This window comes from Gadus macrocephalus, chromosome 10 (assembly GCF_031168955.1).
Source record: "Gadus macrocephalus chromosome 10, ASM3116895v1".
NCBI lineage: Eukaryota > Metazoa > Chordata > Actinopteri > Gadiformes > Gadidae > Gadus > Gadus macrocephalus.
In genome coordinates this window covers 21,156,376-21,179,536 of record NC_082391.1, presented here as the reverse complement: position 1 = coordinate 21,179,536, position 23,161 = coordinate 21,156,376, and the positions used below count along the sequence as shown (strand labels likewise).

Here is a 23,161-nt window from a genome sequence, read left to right as displayed (position 1 = left end):
TTAGTACAAGTATCTAAAGTAAAAGTGCTGATCCGTCAGAAAAACCTAACATCCTTTATTCATACTTTTTAGGGTATGGTATCCATTGATGATTCACCCGGGGCTGTCTTGCCTTACTGTCGCCTTCAATCTGTGACGATGAACTGAAATTTCCTTCCAGTAAAACTCTCACTGAGTTTTCAAGATAAATTAAGTCAAAGTCTGAATACTTGTTTTGTAAAGAACTGCATTTAAAAAGTTCATTACAAACCCCTCTTTATTGCACTTGCTTTGAAGATAAATGGGAGACTTCTAGAACTGGATGAAATCCCTGTTTTTTGTTCTTTTTTTCTCCTTTTGCTTATAATTAAATGTATTAATCTCTCTCCTTCTCTTGCTCTCCCCATATCGTACATATTGCTGATATCCATTTGCTCCTACTTTGCGAAAAAAGTCAAAGTAGGACTTTTTTCACAAAGTTTTCTTTAAACAAGTCCCTGTAATCCCTGGAGAGAGAGAGAGAGAGAGAGAGAGAGAGAGAGAGAGAGAGAGAGAGAGAGAGAGAGAGAGAGAGAGAGAGAGAGAGAGAGAGGAAGGAGAGAGAGAGAGAGAATGAGAGAGAGAGAGAGAGAGAGAGAGAGAGAGAGAGAGAGAGAGAGAGAGAGAGAGGAAGGAGAGAGAGAGAGAATGAGAGAGAGAGAGAGAGAGAGAGAGAGAGAGAGAGAGAGAGAGAGAGAGAGAGAGAGAGAGAGAGAGAGAGAGAAGGAGAGAGAGAATGAGAGAGAGAGAGAGAGAGAGAGAGAGAGAGAGAGAGAGAGAGAGAGAGAGAGAGAGAGAGAGAGAGAGAGAGAGAGGAAGGAGAGAGAGAGAGAGAGAGAGAGAGAGAGAGAGAGAGAGAGAGAGAGAGAGAGAGAGAGAGAGAGACTGGAGCCCTGACAATTACCGGTAATGGCTCCCGTGATTGACGTGTGCCATTTGTTTCTCTCTCTCATCCACCATTATCTCGCTCTCTATTATCTCTCCCCCCCCTATCTCTCTCTCTGTCTCTTATCTCCGTCTGTAAATTCAAAGGGCTTTAATGGCAAGGGAAACATACGTTTAGGATCTCAGCCTCAGGGATAGGATCTCATAACTCAGACATAATTCCAGATTAGGTGTGCAATTAATATTCCATTTGCAGCAGCCCTATTAACCACACTCCCACAACTCTACCGTTGTGACAGCTTGGAGGGGCGGGTCTTAAACTCATATCCTCCACGGACTCTTTACCCAAGAGGAATAGAGTGGCGAAGTCACGCTTCACCCTGTAGAGCCCATGGGACCTGTGAGATCGAAAAATATGAATGGGTTTCAATGGAGAGAAAGTAATTATTCTCTGGTCCCAGTCTTTATATGCCCTGGCTTAAACATATGTTGTTTGTGGATTTAAATGATAATTTTTCATGCAAAGAAAGCTAAAAAAAATTCGCGAAGAAGTTTCATAATGTTAGGTGTTGTGTGTCATGTGGAGAGTTTCAGTTATGCCGATGGGGAGATTGTCGGTCTACGCCAGTCGCTGGGAGCGTGACGTCACATACGAGACGCGTAGTCTTTCTCATTGTGTTTTCTCTACAGCCTTTAACTGAACAATTGCGCAATAAACGGTAAAACTCTTGACATGAAAAATTATCATTTAAATCCACAAACAACATATGTGTAATCCGGGGCATATAAAGACTGGGACCAGGAGATAATTACTTTCTCTCCATTGAAACCCATTCATATGTTTCGATCTCATAGGTCCCATGGGCTGATCTGCATCTGGCAATTTTCTTCTCGGTCTATAACAGCTAATTAACATGTTCAATTAAGACAGGTGTAGGTTTTACAATTTACTTTTACGTTGCGACGTCCCGTCAACGACATGTCGAGTTCCTTTATGTTTAAATGATATTTCTGAATATTAAAATAACATCCGTAACCTCCGTATTTCAATGTTAAAATTGGGATGGGAAAATAACTGAAGGTTAATGGGGTTAAAATTACTCATGAATACATAATTTAGTTCTAACATAATTACATAAACGAAGTCTCTTCAGACTAATCATAATTTCTTAAGGAGTCTGTTACGGTGGAATTGTTGGAACACAGCCGTTGTTTGGGTCCCCCGCTAGTGCTCAAATCCTAGTGGGCATCGCCCCCTGGTGGTCATAGAATGTCACAGCCTGTACGCACGCACGCACGCACGCACGCACGCACACATACACCCGTAAAGCTATTACCAAAAATGTGTACGGTCGAGTGGTTAGAATGACCACTCGTGAAACAAACAATGCAGGAAACGTAATATTTAAGTAAATATATTTATTTGCAGATTGATCACTTCAAAGACAGATCCATATACACCACAAATACACACCCACATACATCAACACAAATAATGTCTGGTAGGACTATTTGACAACAGCTTATCAAGTTCCTCCAACACTTAAGATTATTAAATCCCATAGTTGATTGATTGCAAAATACATAATTCTGAGTAAAAAATGAATCAATACCAAAAAAGTACTAAATATAATTCCATAAAAAGATGAACAAACTGCAATTAACTATTGCAGATAGATTTTATGTTTACAAAATGGATGCGGCAGTCTAGTGTTAAAAGAGTTTGCTCTTCAGCCTGTGAATATTATTTTTTGTCTTAGCGCCATCTAAAAACGTGACACTAGGTAACTTGTGGTGGTGAAAACAAACAAAGAATACAAACAGCCAATGACACGTTCCGAACTGCACATATAACACATCCTAGATATGGATTCCAGCATTCACCGTCTGACTCTATGACTTTTAAAAAATAAAACATAGGAAAGGGTATTCCCTGATTAAATAATTACACTTAGAATTAAAAGTACAGTATTATGATTCTGCTTGCTTTGCATTAAATATTGCAGAGAAACACATACAGTGTGTGTGTGTGTGTGTGTGTGCGTGTGTGTGTGTGTGCATTAGTAATATTCAATCCGATCCAGTTTGTTATTTCATGACCTCTTTGTGATTTGACCCGAGCACCAAAAGACCAAACTCACTACCACTGTAAGGCCACTCCCTGTTTAGTGTTATCAGCTGTCAGTTATGGATGGTTTTTGATCAAACACACTCACACAGCATGTAATGTTTAACTTCACCTCAAACACTCATGTGTTTGGACAACCCACATGGACTTTGCGTTTCCATTCCATTTAAGTCGGACTGTACACACAAAGCCAACAATAGACAAAAAACACACTCACTTTAAAGCACTTGTACTTTGAAGCTGACTTGTTGATCCAATCAACTACACCTGAAGAGTACTTGCAGATTTAGACCGAGATCAGAATGTCTATAAATTAAAAGGCTATAAAGGAGACAACACACATTCACATGTACACACGCAGAAACACAAAAACACTCAAAAACACTTGTTTCTGGTTTCTGGTCGGTGAACCTTGGATATGCTCTACCAGGTCCAGGGGCCAGCCATCTTGGACCCGACATCAAAGACTGTTCCAGAAAGGATGATGATCAAAGGGCTGATTATGGTCCCGTGTTCACGCAACGCAAGGGGGTTAAGGGGGACCCCTTACGTCCTTCAAAACCCTCATCGAGTCCACCGCAAGGGCCAGACATGCGCCTCCCAAAAAACGTATCCTTCTGTCAAGGCGACCCAGCAGCAAAGGCTGTGATTGGTCCGCTTTCTAAACCCAGGCGCAGAACCATAAGGTTCACGACTGCATCGAAGCGTCTGCGTGGTCATTGCGTTGCGTGAACGTGGAACCATAATCAGCAAGTATGGACAGACTACAGGTCTGCATTGCCTTGTGGTACGTGTCTGCTTTGTACAATTCTAAAAGAATCGTTGAAAAAAAATACAAAACAGCAAAACAGAAAAAAGCTTGGTTTCTCACTCTAAAAGAGAGCATCCAATTATGTTTTTGGATAATAAACAACAGACTTTTGGTTGATAAAAGTGTTTACAATATATAATTACATAACAAAAGATTGTCCGAGCTTCAGTTTCTTGTTGCATGGATTTGGTATGCACATAAAACATATATTATTAAGTATTTAGCCAAACTGATTGAATTAAATAACTGGGCAAAGTACTGTCAAATAAAAGCAAAAAAGCTAAGATGATTAAAGCTACTCTACATACATTGAGATAATCAAGCAGAAAGCTGCCCCCTGAGGAATCATTTTCCCTCTCCTTCTGTCCTATGCCCATAGACATTTTAACTTCAGACCTGACCTTATAACTTAAGAGTTGACCATTTTAACTGTATATTCGACTGATTGAACTTAACAACTAAACTTCATTCAAAAGGCAAACGTATTCAGTAACATTTACAATTGTAAAGAGAATGTAACAAGGAAATACATTTAAATCAAGCTTAACCCGAATGAAAGAACAACTTCCATTTAGTTTGACTAGCGTGAAAGTGAGAGGAGGTAAAGGCACTAGTAGCAGAAGTGTGCTGCTAATTAATCTCATGTAGCTTGTACTGCTAATTTATCTCATGTAGCAATGAGTTCACAGAGACACCTCCTCACCCTAACGCATAGAGGGAGACGGGCTGTGTGGCTAGCTTTTGCAGCAGTACAGTCAAGTACAATAAAAGGCATATCAGTAACATTGTCACCCAGAGCAAACAGTATTAAGTAAACAAACTTGTGCTTGATTGAACCATGATGGCGACAGATTACCAGACCTCAGTAACAAGGGCCAAGGGCCTCACCCCAGATCTAGTCCTAGACACATAATCTGAAGATACCCTGACAGTTACAATACATTAATGAAACATATTTTTACCATAATTGAATTGCAGTTAATTCAGATAGAGCACTGCACTAGGTTGCACCAGCTATGCATTAGTTTGTTACAAATTAGCATCTTAAAATGTAGTTTTTGCACCTATTGCCACTACCAACTGCACCGACTGCCACAATTTACACTGATATTTAATAACTACTAACAACTTGTTTGTGTGGTGCAACCGATTTTGATTACCATTGTGTAAACCCAGACAAATCCGGCCGAAACCGGTTAAGAAGTAGCTAGGGATTAGGGCATCTTGACCACGGAACCCAGAACCATTTGACTGGGGAAAAATAACCCCTAATCCACTTGACTGTACCCCTCTGTGATCATGTAAAGCTTGGACTGACTGCAAGGGATTATGGGACAAAGCCAGGAAGCCCAGGTACAGAATGATGCTACATAGATGCCTTCCACCAAATTGCATAAAATATGTATTGGAGAGAATTCCTCCATTAAAGCTATATAGTCTAGCAGCATTCCCGTAAACGCAGAAGGAAAGAAACATTTGTAAGTCCCAAGCCGTGCAAGAACGTTAGTAGATATATCTCTCTCTCTCTCTCTCTCTCTCTCCATATATATATATATATATATAAATCTCTATAATCTGATTGGATTTTGCATTCTTCATTTTCTTCTGAGTAGGAAACATTTACAAAAAATATATTTAATGGCAGGGGTTTGGACAGACATACCCGGCATTAAAGCGTCAAACCTTTTAACCGCTCGGCCAACATAATAAGCAGCCATTTGGCTCCACGGTCATTACGTTCTTAAAGCTTCCCCATTGAGGTGCACCGTGCGAAGTGCAGCGCTGCAAAAACAGCATGATTTGGTTTCTGATTCATTCCTTGAATGATAAATGCTTCAAGTACCATTGGAGGGGGGTGGCATCTGATCTACGTTTTACGGTTACGTACTGGGGTCAGTTTGACCTGCCTCATGACGACGGCAGGAAAGGTACAGGGGGTTAACTTACAGCTGCCCATCTTCAAGGCACTTACTAAAAAAACTAGGCTGAGTCTTGGACATACTTGGCCAAAGCGGCGTCTATGTCTGGGAGACATAAGGCCCCTCAGAATGAAGGAGGCCGCTCCTCCAGAAGCTCTGCTAACAGTAGGTGTCACACTTATCTTCACCGCCGTTGGAGACATTCTGGGCGTAGCGGACGGCGTCCCCGATGGAGAAGAACACGGGCTCCTCTCGGTCCGTGTTCCGGGGGCTGTAGCCTCCTCTCGCCAGCGTGTCCAGGACCGAGGCGCTGCATCGGGCCAGCAGCAGTCGGACCCCGAGGTCCTGGTAATCCGTACGTACCTCCTTGAGGGCGTCGACGCCGGCGGTGTCCAGGAAGAGCACGGCGCTGCAGTCCAGAACCACGCTGTGGACGCCCCCGGCCGCCGCCGCCGTCTCCTCCTTTCGCTTCCCCGCGGGCATCAAGACCTTCGTCACGCCGGCGTCCGGCTCCCCCGCTCCCTCTTCACCCACGGCTCCGTTCTCCGCGTCGTCGGACCTCCGCAGGGCGGCGACGTCCGCGGCCGCCGCCGCCGCCGCCGCCTCTCCCGGGTTGCCCCCGTCCTTCTTCTTCTTCTTCTCCAGCTTGCGGCGGCGAGCCTTCTCCTCGACGGGGTCGAGGCCGGTGGCGCGGAACAGGCTGCTCTTGAAGAGGCTCTGGTTGGCGTAGTAGACGGGCGCCTGGTACCGGAACACCGCCACCCCGCCGGGGGGCGCCCGCAGACCCTCGTACGCCAGCGGGTCCTCGTACAGCTCGCGGCCCGACGGCGAGCGGCCCAGGGCGACCGCCTGCGCCCGCTGGGTGCGCCCCAGCACGCAGAACGCCGACACCAGCACGCCGACCGCCAGGCCCAGCTCGGTGTTGACCAGCGCCGAGGTCGCCATGGTGATGAGCCAGACGCACGCGTCGATGCGGTTGGCGAGCCACATGCGCGGGACGTCGGCGAACTTGCGCAGGGCGCCGCGGAGGTTGACCACGATGATGACGGCCAGGACGCACCTGGAGGGGGGGGAGGGGGGGGGACGACGACGACGACAAACAGCTGATGAGGGAAATGCTAAAAGCAAAACATCTGGATGAGGATACTCATGAAACTCTGGGGAAACGAGTTGTTATACTATGGGTTTAGCTTGTAGTTTATATGTGTGTTTTTTTAAACGTCTTTAGGATGAGACTTTAAATGCCTATCTCGACATTCAGATGGACTCCTTTGATCTTGAGTCCAATGCAAACTCTCTTATTCTTATTAGATTTTTTAGTGTTAATATCCATTAAAAAGATTAAATTATATTATTAATTATTATTATTATAAATATTATAACAGAATATAAGGATATCTCTGTGGCGTAGTGGATGTATTTTAATAACCATATGGTTAAAGTGTCTGTATAGGTGTCTTAAATATAAACTTTAAGATTGAGTTTGTAAGTGAAATATGAGAATTAGAAGACCTAGTTTTGCTCGAAGACTGGTAACACATGGAGCAAGAGGTGACAGTTGGTGGAGGGGCTAGCCATAACGCATGGCAGTGTTAGTGTGCAAGTCTGTCCTTGAAAATCTGTTTCCCTGGAACACAAGAATAAAGGTCGAGAGTCTAGTAATTGGAAGACCATATCAGTCCATCATACACCTCTCTTATGGCTTCAGAAACTTTTTGGTACCAATATGAGTGAAATTTGTAAAATTGCTGAAAAATCGTTGTTCTGCCGATTCTTCCTAAGTAAACATTTAAACAAGAGAACTTTGGTCTTTGTGATAAGACATTGTTGCGTAACAGACTGGTACAATACAATTGTTTTGACAAATTTTATCATAATGGACGTTTTCGTGAAGCCAGGAGAAACGGTTATGACAGTTTAATGAACCAGATCGGTATGGTCCCTTAAATAGCAAACCTGGGCTGGGTTGTCTTGTAAAATGTATCAAATACAAATGTCCCACAGTGTCTGAGAACCAGTGCCAAGCAAATAGCTTTCACCTTAGCAAGATTAGCATTTGACTTAATGAAGCCAATTAATGAGGCTAAGCTATGCCCGTTTACGATTTCCCTTAATGAAGCCAAGCTTCATTAACATTTAACTTAAATGGATCAACGTTTGACATCATTTTGAGTGTTACAGTGATATCCAATACAAATTGTAATCATCTAGGGCCTAGACTAATGTCTGCTCTACACCACATACTGCAATGTCAAGTGTCTTAAATTTGCATCTGTGTGTGTGTGTGTGTGTGTGTGTGTGTGTGTGTGTGTGTGTGTGTGTGTGTGTGTGTGTGTGTGTGTGTGTGTGTGTGTGTGTGTGTGTGTGTGTGTGTGTGTGTGTGTGTGTGTGTGTGTGTGCGTGTGTGTCTAAATAGCTGCAAAGCCATTAGTTGACATTCTTCCAAAAGGCTCAGCAGGTTCTGGGCTATAATTAAGCGTGGCTTTAATTAGAACTAAGCTATAGCTACGGCAAGCTATAGTTACGGCAAGCTTTAGCTTATCACTGCTAAACGCAGTCTTGTTGCTTAGCTAGCGATACAAATAATACCTTAACAATCATGAGTTTCACCTCACAAATCACAAAGTCTATCACGTGATCCCTCCTACCCACAGAAACTCCCGACGTGTATACACTAAGGGTGTGTTTGTGTGTGTATGTGTGTGTGTGTGTGTGTGTATCCAGGCCTGAGTGTGTGTGTCCGTGCGTGTGTATTTGCGCGCGTTACTTCTGCAGGGAGTAGAAGAACGGTGCGATGAACAGCAGCACCAGCAGCAGCACGAGGGCGGTGACCAGCCCGGAGACCTGGCTCTGGCAGCCCGTGGACTCCTTCACCAGCGTCTTGGTGAGCGCGGCGCTGGTGGTGAAGCAGCGGAAGAAGGAGGGCAGGACGTTGCAGAAGCCGATGGCGTACATCTCCTGGTTGGCGTCCACCGCGTAGCCGTGCTTCTTGGCGAACATCTCCGACAGCGACACGGTGATGGCGAAGCCCACCACGGCGATGGAGAAGGCGTCGAGCGCCACGCTGGGGATGAGCGACCAGTCCGGGAGCTGCGGCGGCAGGAAGCCCGTGGGGATGGCGCCGGCCACGCCCGAGCCGTACTCGGCGTGGAAGCGGCCGAAGTGCGAGGCGAGCGTGGCGAGGATGACCACAAAGAGCTCGAAGGGGATGGGCGCCTGGGTAGGGGGGGGGGGGGAGAGGCTGACGGTTACCCCAGAGCCAATCAGCTCTTTGGTTTACGTACCAGGTTTCTCGTCATACTCTGAGCGCAGACCTAGCTTGGTATGGTACACCTAGCTCGAGTTCACCATACCATTTCACATTAAGACCACCCTTAACTCTTAATCTGACGTGAAGATTAGAAAGGCAGAAGATAACTCATACACCCTAACCCTAAGATTAGAAAGCACCTGCCTTGAGCTGCCCCTGACCCTAACATCTGAGCCCCTACCCTAAACTAAGCCCTAACATCTGATCACCCCATCCTTGACCTAACCCCATACCCCTGAGATCTAACCCCTATCTTAACAAACCAATAATCCAAACCCTAAAATCTGAAGCCCCCTACCTTGACCTAGCCCCTAACCCTAACCCTAACATCTGAAGCCCCCTACCTTGAGCTTAACCCCCTAAACCTAACATCTGAAGCCCCCTAACTTGACCTAACCCCTAACCCTAACACCTGAACCCCCCTACCTTGAGCTTGGCCTTGAAGCGGTCGTTGAGCTCCTTGGACGGCACCAGCACCAGCAGACAGACCAGACTGGTGACCAGGTCGCACACGTTGGTGTCTGCCAGGTTGGTGAGCAGGGCGTACCAGGTCTTGATGAGGGTGAACCAGCCCTGCGGCCGCGGGATCCTCAGCCCCAGCAGGTACTTGAGCTGGGAGGTGAGGATGGTGAGGGAGGCCCCCGTGGCGAAGCCGCTCAGCAGGGAGTCGGACAGGTAGACGGACACGAAGCCCACCTGGAGGAGACCCATCAGCAGCTTGGAGGGAGGGAGGGGCGACACAGAGAGGGATGGATAAGGAAAGGTCACGCATATAGATGGTATGTAGTTAGCTTTGTCCATGCATCATTATCCAATGCTCAGTCACTGTGGCTGCAGAGTGTAGCGTGTAGAGTGTCAGGGGTTGGACGCCTAAATGAAAGGTAATGTTTTGATCACCAGCGGATAGGCAGAAGCTAAACTGTGAGAATCCTTGAGCATGACTGCCCTACCTGCTTCTTTGCATAGTAGTGCACTTTGCACTACTGTACAAAGTGGACATAGTAGTTCACTTTGCAAAGTAGTCTCTGCTTAAAAAACTAAAAAGAAAACTTTGTTCCTATGATCATATTCACAACTTCACATCACAGTTGTACTACCGACTACCAGAAATATTAATACCGGAATTAACTACTCTAATTGTTTTACCTAATCCTTCCCCAAATTTAAACTATGACTCAACAGATGAAAGGTCTGGTTTCCACATGCCCCTGAGATCTTACCTGGTAGACCCCAGCAGTGAAGGTAACCGTGGCACCCACCACGATGGCGTAGCAGCTTTTATCACATGCTCGCCCCAGGCTGCTATTCCCCTGAGCAACCAGCAGGGCGGCACTGGTGTTGTAACCACCACCGGCGACTAGGACAGTATCAGATGGGTATCCGGCCGCAGCCAGTTCCCTTTCCACGACCTGGCCGACCAGCAGACACAGGACCCCGAATATCCCCACCGAGATGTGCCGGGACGTACCCAGAAACGCATAGATGATGGCGGAGAAGAAGGAGGTGTAGAGGCCGTATATGGGTTCCTGCCCGGCCAATAGGGAGTAGGCTATGGACTGGGGGACCAATAGGATACCAACGATCACCCCCGACATGACGTCGCCCAGTATCCAGTCTCGGAGTTGGTAACGAGGCAGCCATTTTAGGATGGGGAAGAACCCGAGGAGTTTGGCCCGGGCTTTGTCCTTGGTGCACGAGCAGTGGCCGCGGATCTGGCGCGTTGCAGAGGTTCTCCAAGACACCTCCTCGTCTTTCTTGATCCTGTGCAGAACGAGAGGGTGGTGAGGATCCTCTGTGCCCGACGGTTCTTCGTCCAGAGTCATGGTCCGAGCCCTATACCTGGGGGCCATATTCATTACAAATTAGGTTCGACGCAAAATTATATGATAATATTGAATATTGAATATTGAAATATTTGTAAACTGCACTGGTATGGACCTTTTTGGACGCACAGAATTAAAGAAAATCTAGGCTTTTAAATAAGCCACACTTGATGTAAGGCTAAACCACTTTTGTTTTTTTTTAAAGAACTGTTTGCTAGAAACAAACTCACGGGTGAATGAATAATTCAGAATCTGTACAATTTAGAACACTGAAAGATTCAAAGAACTACTTCCCCAACCCGTTTAAATATTTGAACATTAAGGCTCAAAGATTACAATGAAAGGTGACATACAGCAAATACATGATATAAATGATCTGAGTTTGTGTGTGAGTGTGTTTGGGCGTGTGTAAGCATTTCTTACAAATGCTGGTATTTGGAAGAAATGCAGAACTTGGTGGGGGGGGGGGGGGGGGGAGAGAGAGGTTAAATGCACTTAAAATGACTCTTTTGTGGTTTTGTGTTGACCTTCCTGTGGCCCTTCCACAGACTCATACAGACAGGGGAATGAGACAGAGATAGATTGACAGAGACAGCGCAAGGGAGAGGGAGTGAAAAAGTATACATGGGCAACACGACTTAGTGCCACTTTGTGAGCTGGGGTCTAGCTATCAAATTTGCTGCCATGGCACCTTTTTAGAGATTACACTTGTCCATGTTAGTCATGCGTCTTCCAATACACATTGGGTTCTAGAAGTTACGTTTACGACACCTAATTATCATTATTACCATTATTATTAGTGGTATTATAAGCATCACAGCAACAAAATTACACAAGTTATATTATTATGACTTTCATACAGACCTTATCACTGAGGCAAATTGAAAAGTGTTTGATAAATTACTTTGAAATGAGCCAAAACATTGATCGCGAGTGTATATTTCTGTTTTTTTCACCACGTGAGGTTCATTTAAACACGTCTTTATTTAAAGCTCAAAAGTGATAGCCAGCATAAATACTAAATAAGGATATGCTAGATAACCTATACAGAGACTGAACCATCTAGGTTCAAGAAATACAGAACAAACTAGTTTTCCGAGTCAAAAAGTGCCTTGGTAATGCACTAATCCATTACTACTGGTAATGGTATGGAAACGTGTATAGGGTACGACAGATCCCCCCTTTTCAACCATGATTATATAGTAAAATAGGCTAGCATAAGTATATTTTCTAGGTGAATGGAAAGATCCCAGTGAGTCTCAAGAGACTGACTCTTGAAGGACTGAATGGGAGCCTTTGTAAACAAGTTGTCAACGTGTACCAAATGAGAGCAGGGCGAACAACTGTGAACTACTTAAATTAAAAAATAAACAAAATTATTAAGCAGTTTACCTTGTCCGAAGTTTTCAAATGTACTCACCCGAGCACTTACAGAAGTTTTAGCAGCAGTTAATCGTTGGAAACTCCTTTAAATTCCGCCTCGGATCTCTCTGGTCCTAATGTGTGCGTAACGACGCGTGACGCAAAGACACGCCTCCGTCATACGTGCCAACCCATGTATTACAACCAGATTATAACCGTACATAATAACTGGAAAACAACAAAAAATGCACATTCTTTGCAGTCATACATATTTAAACCTCATAAAATGTAAAGATGGTTTGAAAATAGAGATTGCAGCCTAACACCAGCAGGAACAAATTGACGTCAGTGTGTGATTTAGGACTTGGTTGTAGTAACTTGGATAAATCGCCAGAGGGCGCAGTAGGTGATCGTCCGTTGCTAGTGGGAAACTTCACGGGGGGTAAAACCACAACAGCCATATCCCTTACCCTGCTATTATAGCATTGGTAACTTAATTATACCCCGCGGCTGAGGGATGCTCTGTGTGGGAACGAGAGCTAATATGTGTTGTTTCAAGCAGAGATGGTGGAATACATTACACAGGAGTCTTCTAAATAACAAAACAAAATACACACGAGAATGAGAAGGAAAAGATAGAATGAGACGTATAGATAGATGAGGAGGGACGTGGACTGAGAGAGTGAATCCATGTGTTAATGCCATACCTGCATGAGTGAGTTGGCCTATAGCGGGCTAATCTCGTTTGTAATTGGATGCAAGCTTATGTCCACACAGGGACCTCTCTCTAATCCATATTCTCTCTCTCAGACACCCCCAAATCTTCTCACACACAGCAGGGATTACAAGACACAGCACACACCTGCAGGTAGGTCTGCACATTGAAGTATCTAATATCTATACATTCAGACTGTTAGACATGATGTAGGCCTACTTTCAAACTGAACTAAAATATTTGGATTCGATTTGGAAGTAAGGACAAGCCACTATAAAAGCAAAGCTATACAGTTTCTAAGCTGCAGGGTCAGGTTGAAACAGGTTTGTTTTGTTCTTTTATTTGGTTCGTGTTTTCCGTCCAGTCATGGTGGATGGGACGGCAACATTAGCAAAGTTGTAATTAAATATGAGGAAGTAGTAATGGTGAGTAGTGGTGGTCACAGCCACATCATCACTTGATAACCCAGGGTTATAGTGATGTTTCATATATTTGTGTATATAAATATTATTAGTAGGGGTCCTACGAAAAATGTGTAAACTCTATTGTATCCATTAGTATTATCATGTTCCTGACTTTTTGACTCCAAAAGTTATACAAATTGGCACCGAACCCGTAAAATGATAAGGCATCAAAAGATAGGCTAGAATTACACATAAGTTGCGCTGTAACAAGGCCTGGAAGTTCAGCATTTCAACAGGCTGCCATTGTCACTAGGAAGGTGCAATTTTCATGAAACTTGTTATGCATGCAACTTTTAAATTGCAACCCATACGGTCAGACCATTTGGGCATACAGCAATGGCTACAACTTGACCAAACACCCACACCCAACTGGTAAAAGCTGCAAGCTAGGCACACATGTACCAGGTGACTGAGACTATATGATGATGCATTCATAGCAATAAGGCCAAAAACGGCAGAGATATATATTTTGAAGTGAAATAGATGCATATCGCCGATGTTTAAAGAGCTCCATCATTGCGTCAAAGACACGTAGGCTGGCTATATGGCTGCAAAGAGTATATTCCATAGTTTAACACTGCCAAATTTCAAGTCTGTAGGTGGAAATAGAAATTTGATACATTTGTTTGAATCGGGGCCTCTCTCCAACGCAGGCTGGGCCTTAAAGCAGTACACACGTAATTTTGCAAATGTCAGTTTTGACAGTGGGCTTTGACACAGTATGCTTTAGAAACATAGTTGGTGATTGTTTTGATATGTTAACTTCCGGTAAACCAGTTTTGAAGGCATACCAATGCCAAATTTCCATACCGACCAAGCTCACCCCGAACGGAAGACTTCTATTTCACAAAATATACTCACATTTTCTAGTGGTATTGCGTCGGACACATGACCATGGGGTTGCTGGTTCAAATCCAACCAAAATCAACCAACCATTCTGTGAGACATGCCATGACATCAAATATGTTTGTGAGTCACTCAGATAAGTAATATTATCAACAAAATAATAGGTCTGCACATCCCCAATCTACAAGAACTAAACATCAAAGCCGTCACATGTATCACTCGTGCAATATCATAGGACATTACTCACCCACTCCAGTGCTACTTCTCACTCCTACCCTCCGGTCGAGGTGTAGAAGAATAAGATCCAGAAGCCTAATCCCCTCAGCCATCCCATTACTCAACAAAGCAAAACCCAACAGATAAAGTATATAACAATGTATGTAACAACGTATGGATTCCCCTGTACCCCAACCCCAACATTTGTCATCAATGTCAAATGTATAAATGTCTTTTATGTATGTTCTTTATGTGCCTATGACGAGAAATTAAGATGAGAAATGACGGAAGGAAACTGAAAAGAATTTCCCCAAGGGGACAACTAATGAAGTAAACTAAAACTAAAATGTTTACCATCAAGTATGCATTAGGCCCCCACCCTACTCGTCATACAGTAGGACCACGTCAGGGTTGCTTGCAAATATTAATTTTTTCATTTGTATTTGTTTCATACTTTCTTCTGCTCAGTCATGGTGGACGCGGCAAAGGCAGAGAAGTTTCTGGACGCCAACCCGGACTTTGCCAAACAGTACTACGACCAAAACTTCCGACCCAAGGTCATCTCCAACCTGCTGGACGGCGGTCGCCGCGTGGCGGTCGACCAGCAGCAGTACCACGCGCTCAGCACGGTGGAGGAGAGCGAGATCATGTTCGACCTGATGCGCGACATCCAGGACAACATCCAGATGGAGAAGTCTGTGTTCAACCTGATGAAACACCTTTGCTTCATGATGAGGGCCGACCGCATGAGTCTCTTCATGTACCGCCAACGGAACGGAGTCGCTGAGCTCGCCACACGGTAGAACCTCTGGAACACTTCAGGATGTTTAGAGACCCACCTCTTCGTTAAGCTCTGAAGTGTAGAGCATGAACAATCAGAGCCTGAATAATCTGGGTGATGGATGGTGACAGAGAATGTTCCGTCTTGAATATGCACGGCGTTCTAATGTCCTTCATCGTTGTTTAACAGGCTCATAGAAGGTTATTCATACTCTAAACGGCTAAAAGATAAGACAGAACAAGCACAGACTGCTTCTTCTTGATCCAAAATGTTGAGCTTTCAGCTTCTTCTTTCTCTAAACTTTCAGGATGTTAAGAAATGCTCTGAGCTTGTTATTTCCTCACCATACAGTTTAGTGTGACAGAAGATTCCATGAGCACCTTCAGTTTGAATACTTTCAGATGTTCACAGCAGGAAGCATGCTTGATATTGTTCTGTGGCTGAGCATTTCCTGTTGATCGGTATGAAACATTCAGAGCATGGAGGGGCACCCTTAGCTCGTTAGGTCTTGAACGCTTCAGGATGTTTAGACTCTAAAAATCCTAAAGTGCTTTAAAGTGCTCGTGCTGAAACCTAAATTTAGAGCATGAGCATAAAACATTTAGATCGGTCTTGATGGGAATATTGAAAGCTAGTCAGAATATTCAACCTTGTTTGGACCATGTAGAACCTCCATGCAAACATGTACATCTCTCTCACAAATACACATGTAGTCCCACACACACACACACACACACACACACACACACACACACACACACACACACACACACACTTTTTGTCTTTCTCCCTCTCACTCCTGTCACTAGGTTTCTCTCTCTATTGCTCTCCTTCCCTTCAAGTTTTCTCTATCTGTCTATATCTGGTACACATGTTTAAGGTCACCATGTGATACAAATATACATCAATTATTAAGTATAAAACACGTAAAAAGGTCAAACGTAAAATTAATCCAGTCAGTGCAAGATTAAGATTAGTCAAGCGCATCCACTAAACTCGACCAACACGTTTTCCAACGCCAATAACTTTACGGTGTAGCATCTCCTATATCAGTGGTTCAACTCATGTCACCATGATAACTGAGTCCTAATCTGAAGGTACTCCATGACTCTGTGCTGGCAGGTTGTTCAATGTGGGCAAGGACTCCACCCTGGAGGAGTGTCTGGTGCAGCCCGACAGCGAGATCGTCTACCCCCTGGACATCGGCATCGTGGGCCATGTCGCCACCACCAAGAAGATGACCAACATCCCAGACGTTACCCAGGTACGCACCACTGTGTGTGTGTGTGTGTGTGTGTGTGTGTGTGTGTGTGTGTGTGTGTGTGTGTGTGTGTGTGTGTGTGTGTGTGTGTGTGTGTGTGTGTGTGTGTGTTTCTGCACGTGTGTGTGTGTGTGTGTGTATGTGTGTGAGTGTGTGTGTGTTTGTGTTTCTGCACGTTTGTGTGTGTGTGTGTGTGTGTGTGTGTGTGTGTGTGTGTGTGTGTGTGTGTGTGTGCGTGCACTTTAAAGAGCTTTAGTAGCCTACTTTCTAGTATAAGTATGAATAAACAAGTAGGCCTACTGTATATATTAAGTACTGTGTACCAGTGCTAGCATTAATAATGTAGGCCCATGCAGTGATCGTCACTGTAGAAAATCTACTTAATCTATTATATGTATCTAGCCTGTATTAATAATGTATTGGTTTTACAGTACATTGCAGTATCAAGTAGCCTTTGATATTAGCCTATTCGGTAGTATAAGTACTTACATTTAAGAACATTTGGGTAATCCCCTGGATCAGCTGTGTGGTGTCAATACTTTAATAAATGATATACTAATGTAATCTGTGGACCGGGCGGGCTAGGCAGACGGTGTGCGGCCACCAGGAGGCAACATCGGACCAAAGATTGTAGCCTTCTCGGAGCAATCTCATTATCCCTAAATACCTTTGACATTTAGGAATTAAACGTGTCCACATCATACACCGCACATCTGTCATGCTCCGCGGGGTGTTCCCGTGAAGCGTTATAATTATGATTATGACCGCGTTCATGTTCATACTGGAGTATTTTACTGCAGGAGTGAGGATGGGTTTAGAAACGGTTCGGCATTTATTTCATCGCTTTGTTTTTGTGAGATTAGTCAACCACGAGCCACTGAAACAGAGTGCACAAACAAAAGAGTTCAGGATTAGAACACATATCATTCTGAAAGTCTAGTGCGAACTAATAAAAGCAGAAAGGGGGATGTGTCTTCTGGAAATGTCCAGTCTGCAGCAATGAGCAGGCTATCGTTCTTTATAATTGGTTGCCTTTATGATGCTTATGCAGTAAGTATAACTGTCACCAGTGCTGCACACACACACGCACCGAACAGAACGACCCACTATAAAGGCTACCATCATCAGTCAGCCGTGCTTGTGTGTGTGTGTGCGTGATTCTGCTGTCGCTGGGAGTTCGTGGGATTTGGGGATTACGCCATAGTGAGATTATTTCCTTTAGAATCACGCCTTTATAAATCGATGACGATGCCGATGATGAAGATGATGACATTGTGTATATGTTAATGAAACAGTCGGGGTGAGTCCTATAAAAGAGCAAGAGAAAGATAGAGCGAGAGGAATGTAACAAGAGAGAGGTAAAGATAGCCTAATAAAAAATGCAGGTAGAATGAAGTGGAGAGTGGCAAAAAGTGCTAGAAAGAAAGAGCAAGAGAGCGAGAAAGATAGCTATAGACAGAGCTAAAGAGAGTATAAAGGAATAGATTGACAGAGATACACAGGTAAGGAGAGAGGTAAAGATAAACAAATACGTAAACAGGTAGAGAGACAAACAGGTAAAGATAGTTAAAAAATATATAGCGAAATAAAAAACGGTAATAGGAGGGATATTATACATATAAAGAGATTAATTGATAGAGAAAAAGAAAGCAATGGATAAAAACACATAAACAGAGGTACAGAGTTACAATAAGAGAGCGAAACAGTTAAATAAGAAGAAATGAAGAGAGAGACAGAGAGATGGACCGAGTAAAAGAGGGAGAGATACATAGAGGTATAAATAATAAGGGATATATAAATACCATAATAAAAGATGAAGATACAGCCTATATATATATATAAAAATACATAATAAGAGATGAAGAGAGAGATACACAGTATTTACACATATATATATACATATATAATGAAGATGCAGACAGAGAGAGATATAACAAGTGATTAAGACAGTGAGCTATAAATGAGAGGAAGAGAGATGCATACATATAATAAGAGATTAACAAATAATAATAGAGGAAGAGGGAGATATGTTTAATAAAAGATGAGGAGAGCTATATAACAAGAGCTGAAGAGAGCGATAGAGGAATGAAGAGAGAGAAATACCAAGAGAGATACATAAGAATTCAGGAGAGAGAGATACATAATAAGAGCTGAGGAGAGGGAGAGATATGATCATAGATGAAGAGAGAGAGAGATACATCAAATAAGAGATGAAGAGAGAGGGAGATGTGTATTGTTATTCCCTTCTGGGGGCAGGGCAGATGAAGCTGCTTAATCCACTCTGAATTAGAGCGATGCTGGATTACCTACAGAGGTCACACCAAAACCATTCCTAGCGACTCAGCAAAACCATGCTGTCCTTATCGGGTACGCAACCGCAAGGCTAGTATCCCTAGTAGTCTATGGCCATGCCACACCCCCCCCCCCCCCCCCTCCCCGCCCCACCTACGCACGGTCACAGACAAGATGTGCACGATACAGACATGGCAGCGCTAAGCCCTGTACTGCTATGGCCAGATAGAGGATAAAGATTAGTTTGTCTTGTTTACTTGTTTAGACACAGGACGAATAGCAATTTCAGGACTCCTTCGTGATGTATATTTATGTTGACATTTGTGTATTTGTACATGGATGTGTATATATATATTAACATTTAAGTATATATTTAGGTGTGTACAATTGTGAAGTGTATATGAATGTGTACGTGTCATGTGTGTGTACATGTGTGTGTGTGTGTGGGGGGGGGGGGCTATATGTAGACTATGCTTTCACCCACACAACTACAGAATCAAACACCTTTATGTGTGATTCTTTGCACAGCCACTATTCCCGCATCACCTACACATCAGCAGAAGAAACAAAGATAAACACAATGTCGTCCCACTCACGGAACCACTAATGTCTGTGTTCCCTTTACAAGTATCGCCGTATGTTTCTCACATCTGTCTCCTCCTCCTCTTCAGAATCCCCACTACAGTGAGTTTGTGGATACACTGACAGAGTACCAGACACGCAACCTGCTGGCCATCCCAATCATGAACGGTAAAGACATGGTGGCCGTCATGATGGCTGTCAATAAGCTGGACGGCCCGCACTTCGACGCCAAGGACGAAGAGGTGATGTCATCCCTCAGGCACAACCTGGCGTCACTTTGCTTCTCTTTCGGTTCACGCTAGAGTCGAGCGATCAATCCCTATCTAAGTGGTTTCATTTTATTTTCAGGGTTAGGGTGAGACCCTGAGGTGATTCCTTATGTCTCGTCCGGTTTAGTTCATTTTAGTTGGTTGAGTTCAATATAATGAAGCAGCTGCTTCTGATTCTATTTGATATAGAAATTATAATAATCCATTGCATTTATACAGCACTTTTCAAAGCACTTTACATAGTGCGCGTTGGGGATACCACAACTCATTAAGTGCTATTAGCTTCAACAGCAACAATAATGCATTTTCCTCTTCTTGCTCCTCAGTGACTAATAGTTGTTTAAAAGGTTTTTAATAGTTAATTGATAATAATTGCCAGAAGCTTAAGTTCATTGCCAGTGGGTGTTGAGTTGATGTGTCTCAGCTGAAGTCCTACAGAGGTTCCTTCCCACAGTGATGTCGAGCAGGAAATGAAAGGTGAACAGGCAGGCTGCACTTGGAGAATAGATAAGAGGTAGCTGTAATCGGGGATGCTGTCTCAACATACTGCTACCTACTCTGCTCAGAAATCCCTCCACTTTGTTTCTTATTTTCCTTTTAATATTTAAAATATGTTTAACATGTCCCCGTAATGTTTTACTGAGTCCTCTTCATTCAAGACACTAGCCTGCATTTTCTCCCATCTCTGGCATTCCCCAAGTATTTTCAAGCTATTTGTTTTGAAGTCCAGGTTTTTCCCACAAATTTTCCTCAACACACTACGGTGTTAGTTCACAAAAAGATGAAAAAACTATTTTTTGACCCAAATACTAATTGAACAACAAGAAAGATTGCACATGTTTTACCCAAATACTTATTGACAACAAGATAGTGGAGACGAGATTCAGTGTGTGGGATAACCATTATTTAGATATTCTCCTGTCCCCCTTGTCTGAGTGTTGGTCATGCAGTGGCGAACACAGATCTCACAGCTACACAGATAGACAAAAGGCAATGTTTCCTTTCCCTAAACATAGATAAACATCTATAAAAGTTTGTATGCTCTGTATTGGCATTGACAGTATCAGTAAAGTGTGCTAAACCATCCTTCGTTGTCGTGTTGAATAATATAACACATGCACACAACATTCAACAACATGAGACAGAAACAAATCTGATTTAGACCAATTACTATTCAAATACCAAGCGAAACCTAAACTTAAATTAAGGCATTAACCAGTGTTGTGGACGTTCTTCACTATAGTGTGCATTTTGGATGAATCGACTTTGAAGTCATGTTAGACCTGTATCTCTTCCTCCTCCAGACCTTGAACAAGTACCTGAACTTTGCTAACCTGGTCCTCAGAGTGTTTCATCTCAGCTACCTGCACAACTGTGAGACCAGGAGAGGCCAGGTGAGGCTGCCTCTCGCCCTCTCTGCCCCCTTGTTTTTGTTTTTATTTCTATGACTGTCCTGTCCTGTACTTGTCCTGTCCTGCACCCAAATTGATATTGTATCACCATCATTCTCATACCAAAATGTAGTATAACTACGTTGGTTCCCAGTGTATAACTTCAGAGTTTTACCACAACAGCTCTACGTTTTTTCGGCCTATTCTTTCTAGAGGCTGGCGTCCACGTCATGTGACTGTAAACTTGCAGTCTGCAAAAACAAACACGGAGGAGCAAATGATCAGTGGTAAACTAATCAGGGCATTAGGGTCTGCTGAAAATAAATAAATTCGGGGGCTCCAGCCCCTAAAAGAAAGGCTCACACAGCATCATCAAATGCTCAATTGAAACTCATTGGAAACACAAGTTAGAAATGAATCTAGACTGAAGAAATAAAGAGATAGAAACTTGGCCATTAGACCTTCAACCAGGGGGCATCTTGGGGTCGCTAAGTGTAGATTGTGGGTCTCCTGAGAGCTGTCAATTAAATGGCGAGTGCATTGCCTGACCGGGCTACTCGTGTGGCTGTATCGTAAGTCTGACACACCAGTCTGTCAGTCTTATTGCACTCTTCCGCTGGGCAGCGTGGAGAAGAAGTCACATGCTCTGGACCCAGAGATGTCGAGGCTGCCATCTTCTGCTCAGCTGGAGGCATATCCCCCATTCCTGTCTCGGGAGCATGCTGCACCTCAGTCAGTCTCACGCCCCACTAAGGGCGTTCCACGCCTTCCTGAGCGTCTGATAAACAATCTCCACCCACAGGAAGAGAAACCGCTGGCTGGGACTGGGGGTTGCCTGCACAAACCCCTTTCAACTGACCAGGAGCAGAGTATTGAGCCCCAGTATTTTATCTGCACTCATCATCTTTTTTTTTATTGTATTTAACCTTTATTTAACCAGGAAAGTTTGTTGCTCAAACTTAATATCACTCTCCTCCTCCTTGAGCCTCCCCAAATGTCTTGCGATATTGATATCCCCCTTCCCTCCTGCGGACTGTTTTAGTTGTTTTATTTTTCTTATGTTTGGTGTGTATGCTATGTGTGACTGTAGGCTACTGCTGCCTGTCTTGGCCAAGACACTGGAAGAGATGTTTAATCTCAATGAGGATTATTATTTTCAACTAACCAATAGTGGTTACCTCGCACATTAAAATGTCAATGCACTTTTCATCCCTGAATAACAGTAAAAACTATTTATGAATTGATTTGCATGCATAGTATACAACACTTTCCATTGAACAATTTCCCCTGTTAATTACAACTAGAGGTTATTTCTTAAACAGAATATAGCCTACCCCGTTTCTAGTCCCTCAGAACCCCAAACAAGCATGAAAAAAAGCCCAGAGTAGTTGAACTACCTCATCGTATCCAATCACTGGATGAAGATTATGGCAATCAAAGGCACATTTGAAAAACACATTTTAAAACGTCTCTTTTGTTGTGAGAATGGGTTGCCTATCGTACCTCTTAAACCTAGCCATGGTTTACCTGGCTAACCTCAACAGGTTAACCATAATGTTGTCTACTCTATTCTACTCTACTCTGTTCTAGTCAAATATGTTCTACTCTACTCCAATCTACTATATTCTAATCTACTGTACTCAACTTGTCGACTCAGCTACCTGCATGCTGCTCTAATCGACTTTATTCCAGGTGTTGCTGTGGTCCGCCAGCAAGGTGTTTGAGGAGCTGACTGACATCGAGAGACAGTTCCACAAAGCCCTCTACACGGTCCGCGCCTTTCTCAACTGTGACCGCTACTCTGTAGGACTACTGGACATGACCAAGACCAAGGTACGAGACGCCCTCATCCACATTCATGACCTCATCCTCATCATCATTAAGAGTCACTGCTGTCGTTATTATTCTCATGTTTAATAATTGTACTATGTATTAAATAATTTACTAGTAAGTTATCGTTTATAAATTATTCATACTATTATTATATTGGTATTATGATGATGAGGAGGGGGAGGAGGAGGAGGAGGAGGAGGAGGAGGAGGAGGAGGAACATGGGCTTGTTGACTGTCTGTCTGTCAGCCACCCCTT

The 23,161-nt window shown here is 43.6% G+C and overlaps 2 protein-coding genes across 5 annotated transcripts in view; one reads left to right on the top strand and one right to left on the bottom strand.

The window, feature by feature from the left end:
• Positions 1–2,307: 2,307 nt before the first annotated feature.
• slc26a2 (solute carrier family 26 member 2) lies at positions 2,308–12,509 on the bottom strand. Of its 4 annotated transcripts, none has more exons than XM_060063198.1 (5): positions 12,287–12,509; positions 10,292–10,832; positions 9,498–9,788; positions 8,529–8,977; positions 2,308–6,821 (listed from the first exon to the last, which is right to left on the bottom strand). In XM_060063198.1, the coding sequence occupies exons 2-5, from the start codon at positions 10,664–10,666 to the stop codon at positions 5,921–5,923; spliced, it is 2,016 nt and encodes a 671-aa protein (XP_059919181.1). In that variant the 5' UTR covers positions 10,667–10,832; positions 12,287–12,509; the 3' UTR covers positions 2,308–5,920. The 4 variants fall into 4 exon arrangements, with proteins under 4 accessions (XP_059919181.1, XP_059919178.1, XP_059919177.1 ...); XM_060063195.1 differs by having other exon boundaries at positions 10,292–10,910; positions 12,315–12,503; XM_060063194.1 differs by having other exon boundaries at positions 10,292–10,910; positions 12,287–12,498.
• Positions 12,510–13,054: 545 nt separating this feature from the next.
• Positions 13,055–23,161, top strand: part of pde6a (phosphodiesterase 6A, cGMP-specific, rod, alpha) — a 32,825-nt gene continuing 22,718 nt past the window's right edge. The window contains exons 1-6 of the mRNA XM_060063193.1: positions 13,055–13,124; positions 14,966–15,296; positions 16,401–16,542; positions 19,503–19,655; positions 20,987–21,076; positions 22,766–22,906. Of these exons, the coding sequence (XP_059919176.1) occupies positions 14,968–15,296; positions 16,401–16,542; positions 19,503–19,655; positions 20,987–21,076; positions 22,766–22,906 (855 nt within the window). The 5' untranslated portion in view covers positions 13,055–13,124; positions 14,966–14,967. The remainder of the gene's footprint in view (positions 13,125–14,965; positions 15,297–16,400; positions 16,543–19,502; positions 19,656–20,986; positions 21,077–22,765; positions 22,907–23,161) is intronic.

Bases quoted from the DNA above. Each gene is read 5' to 3' on its own strand.
- slc26a2 (XM_060063195.1), bottom strand. From the start codon at position 10,894: ATGACTCTGGACGAAGAACCGTCGGGCACAGAGGATCCTCACCACCCT. The intron at 8,978-9,497 runs GTAGGGGGGTTC...CCCCCTACCCAG, and splicing joins GCTTCAAGGCCAAGCTCAAG to GCGCCCATCCCCTTCGAGCT. The intron at 6,822-8,528 runs GTAACGCGCGCA...CCCCCCCTCCAG, and splicing joins TTCTTCTACTCCCTGCAGAA to GTGCGTCCTGGCCGTCATCA.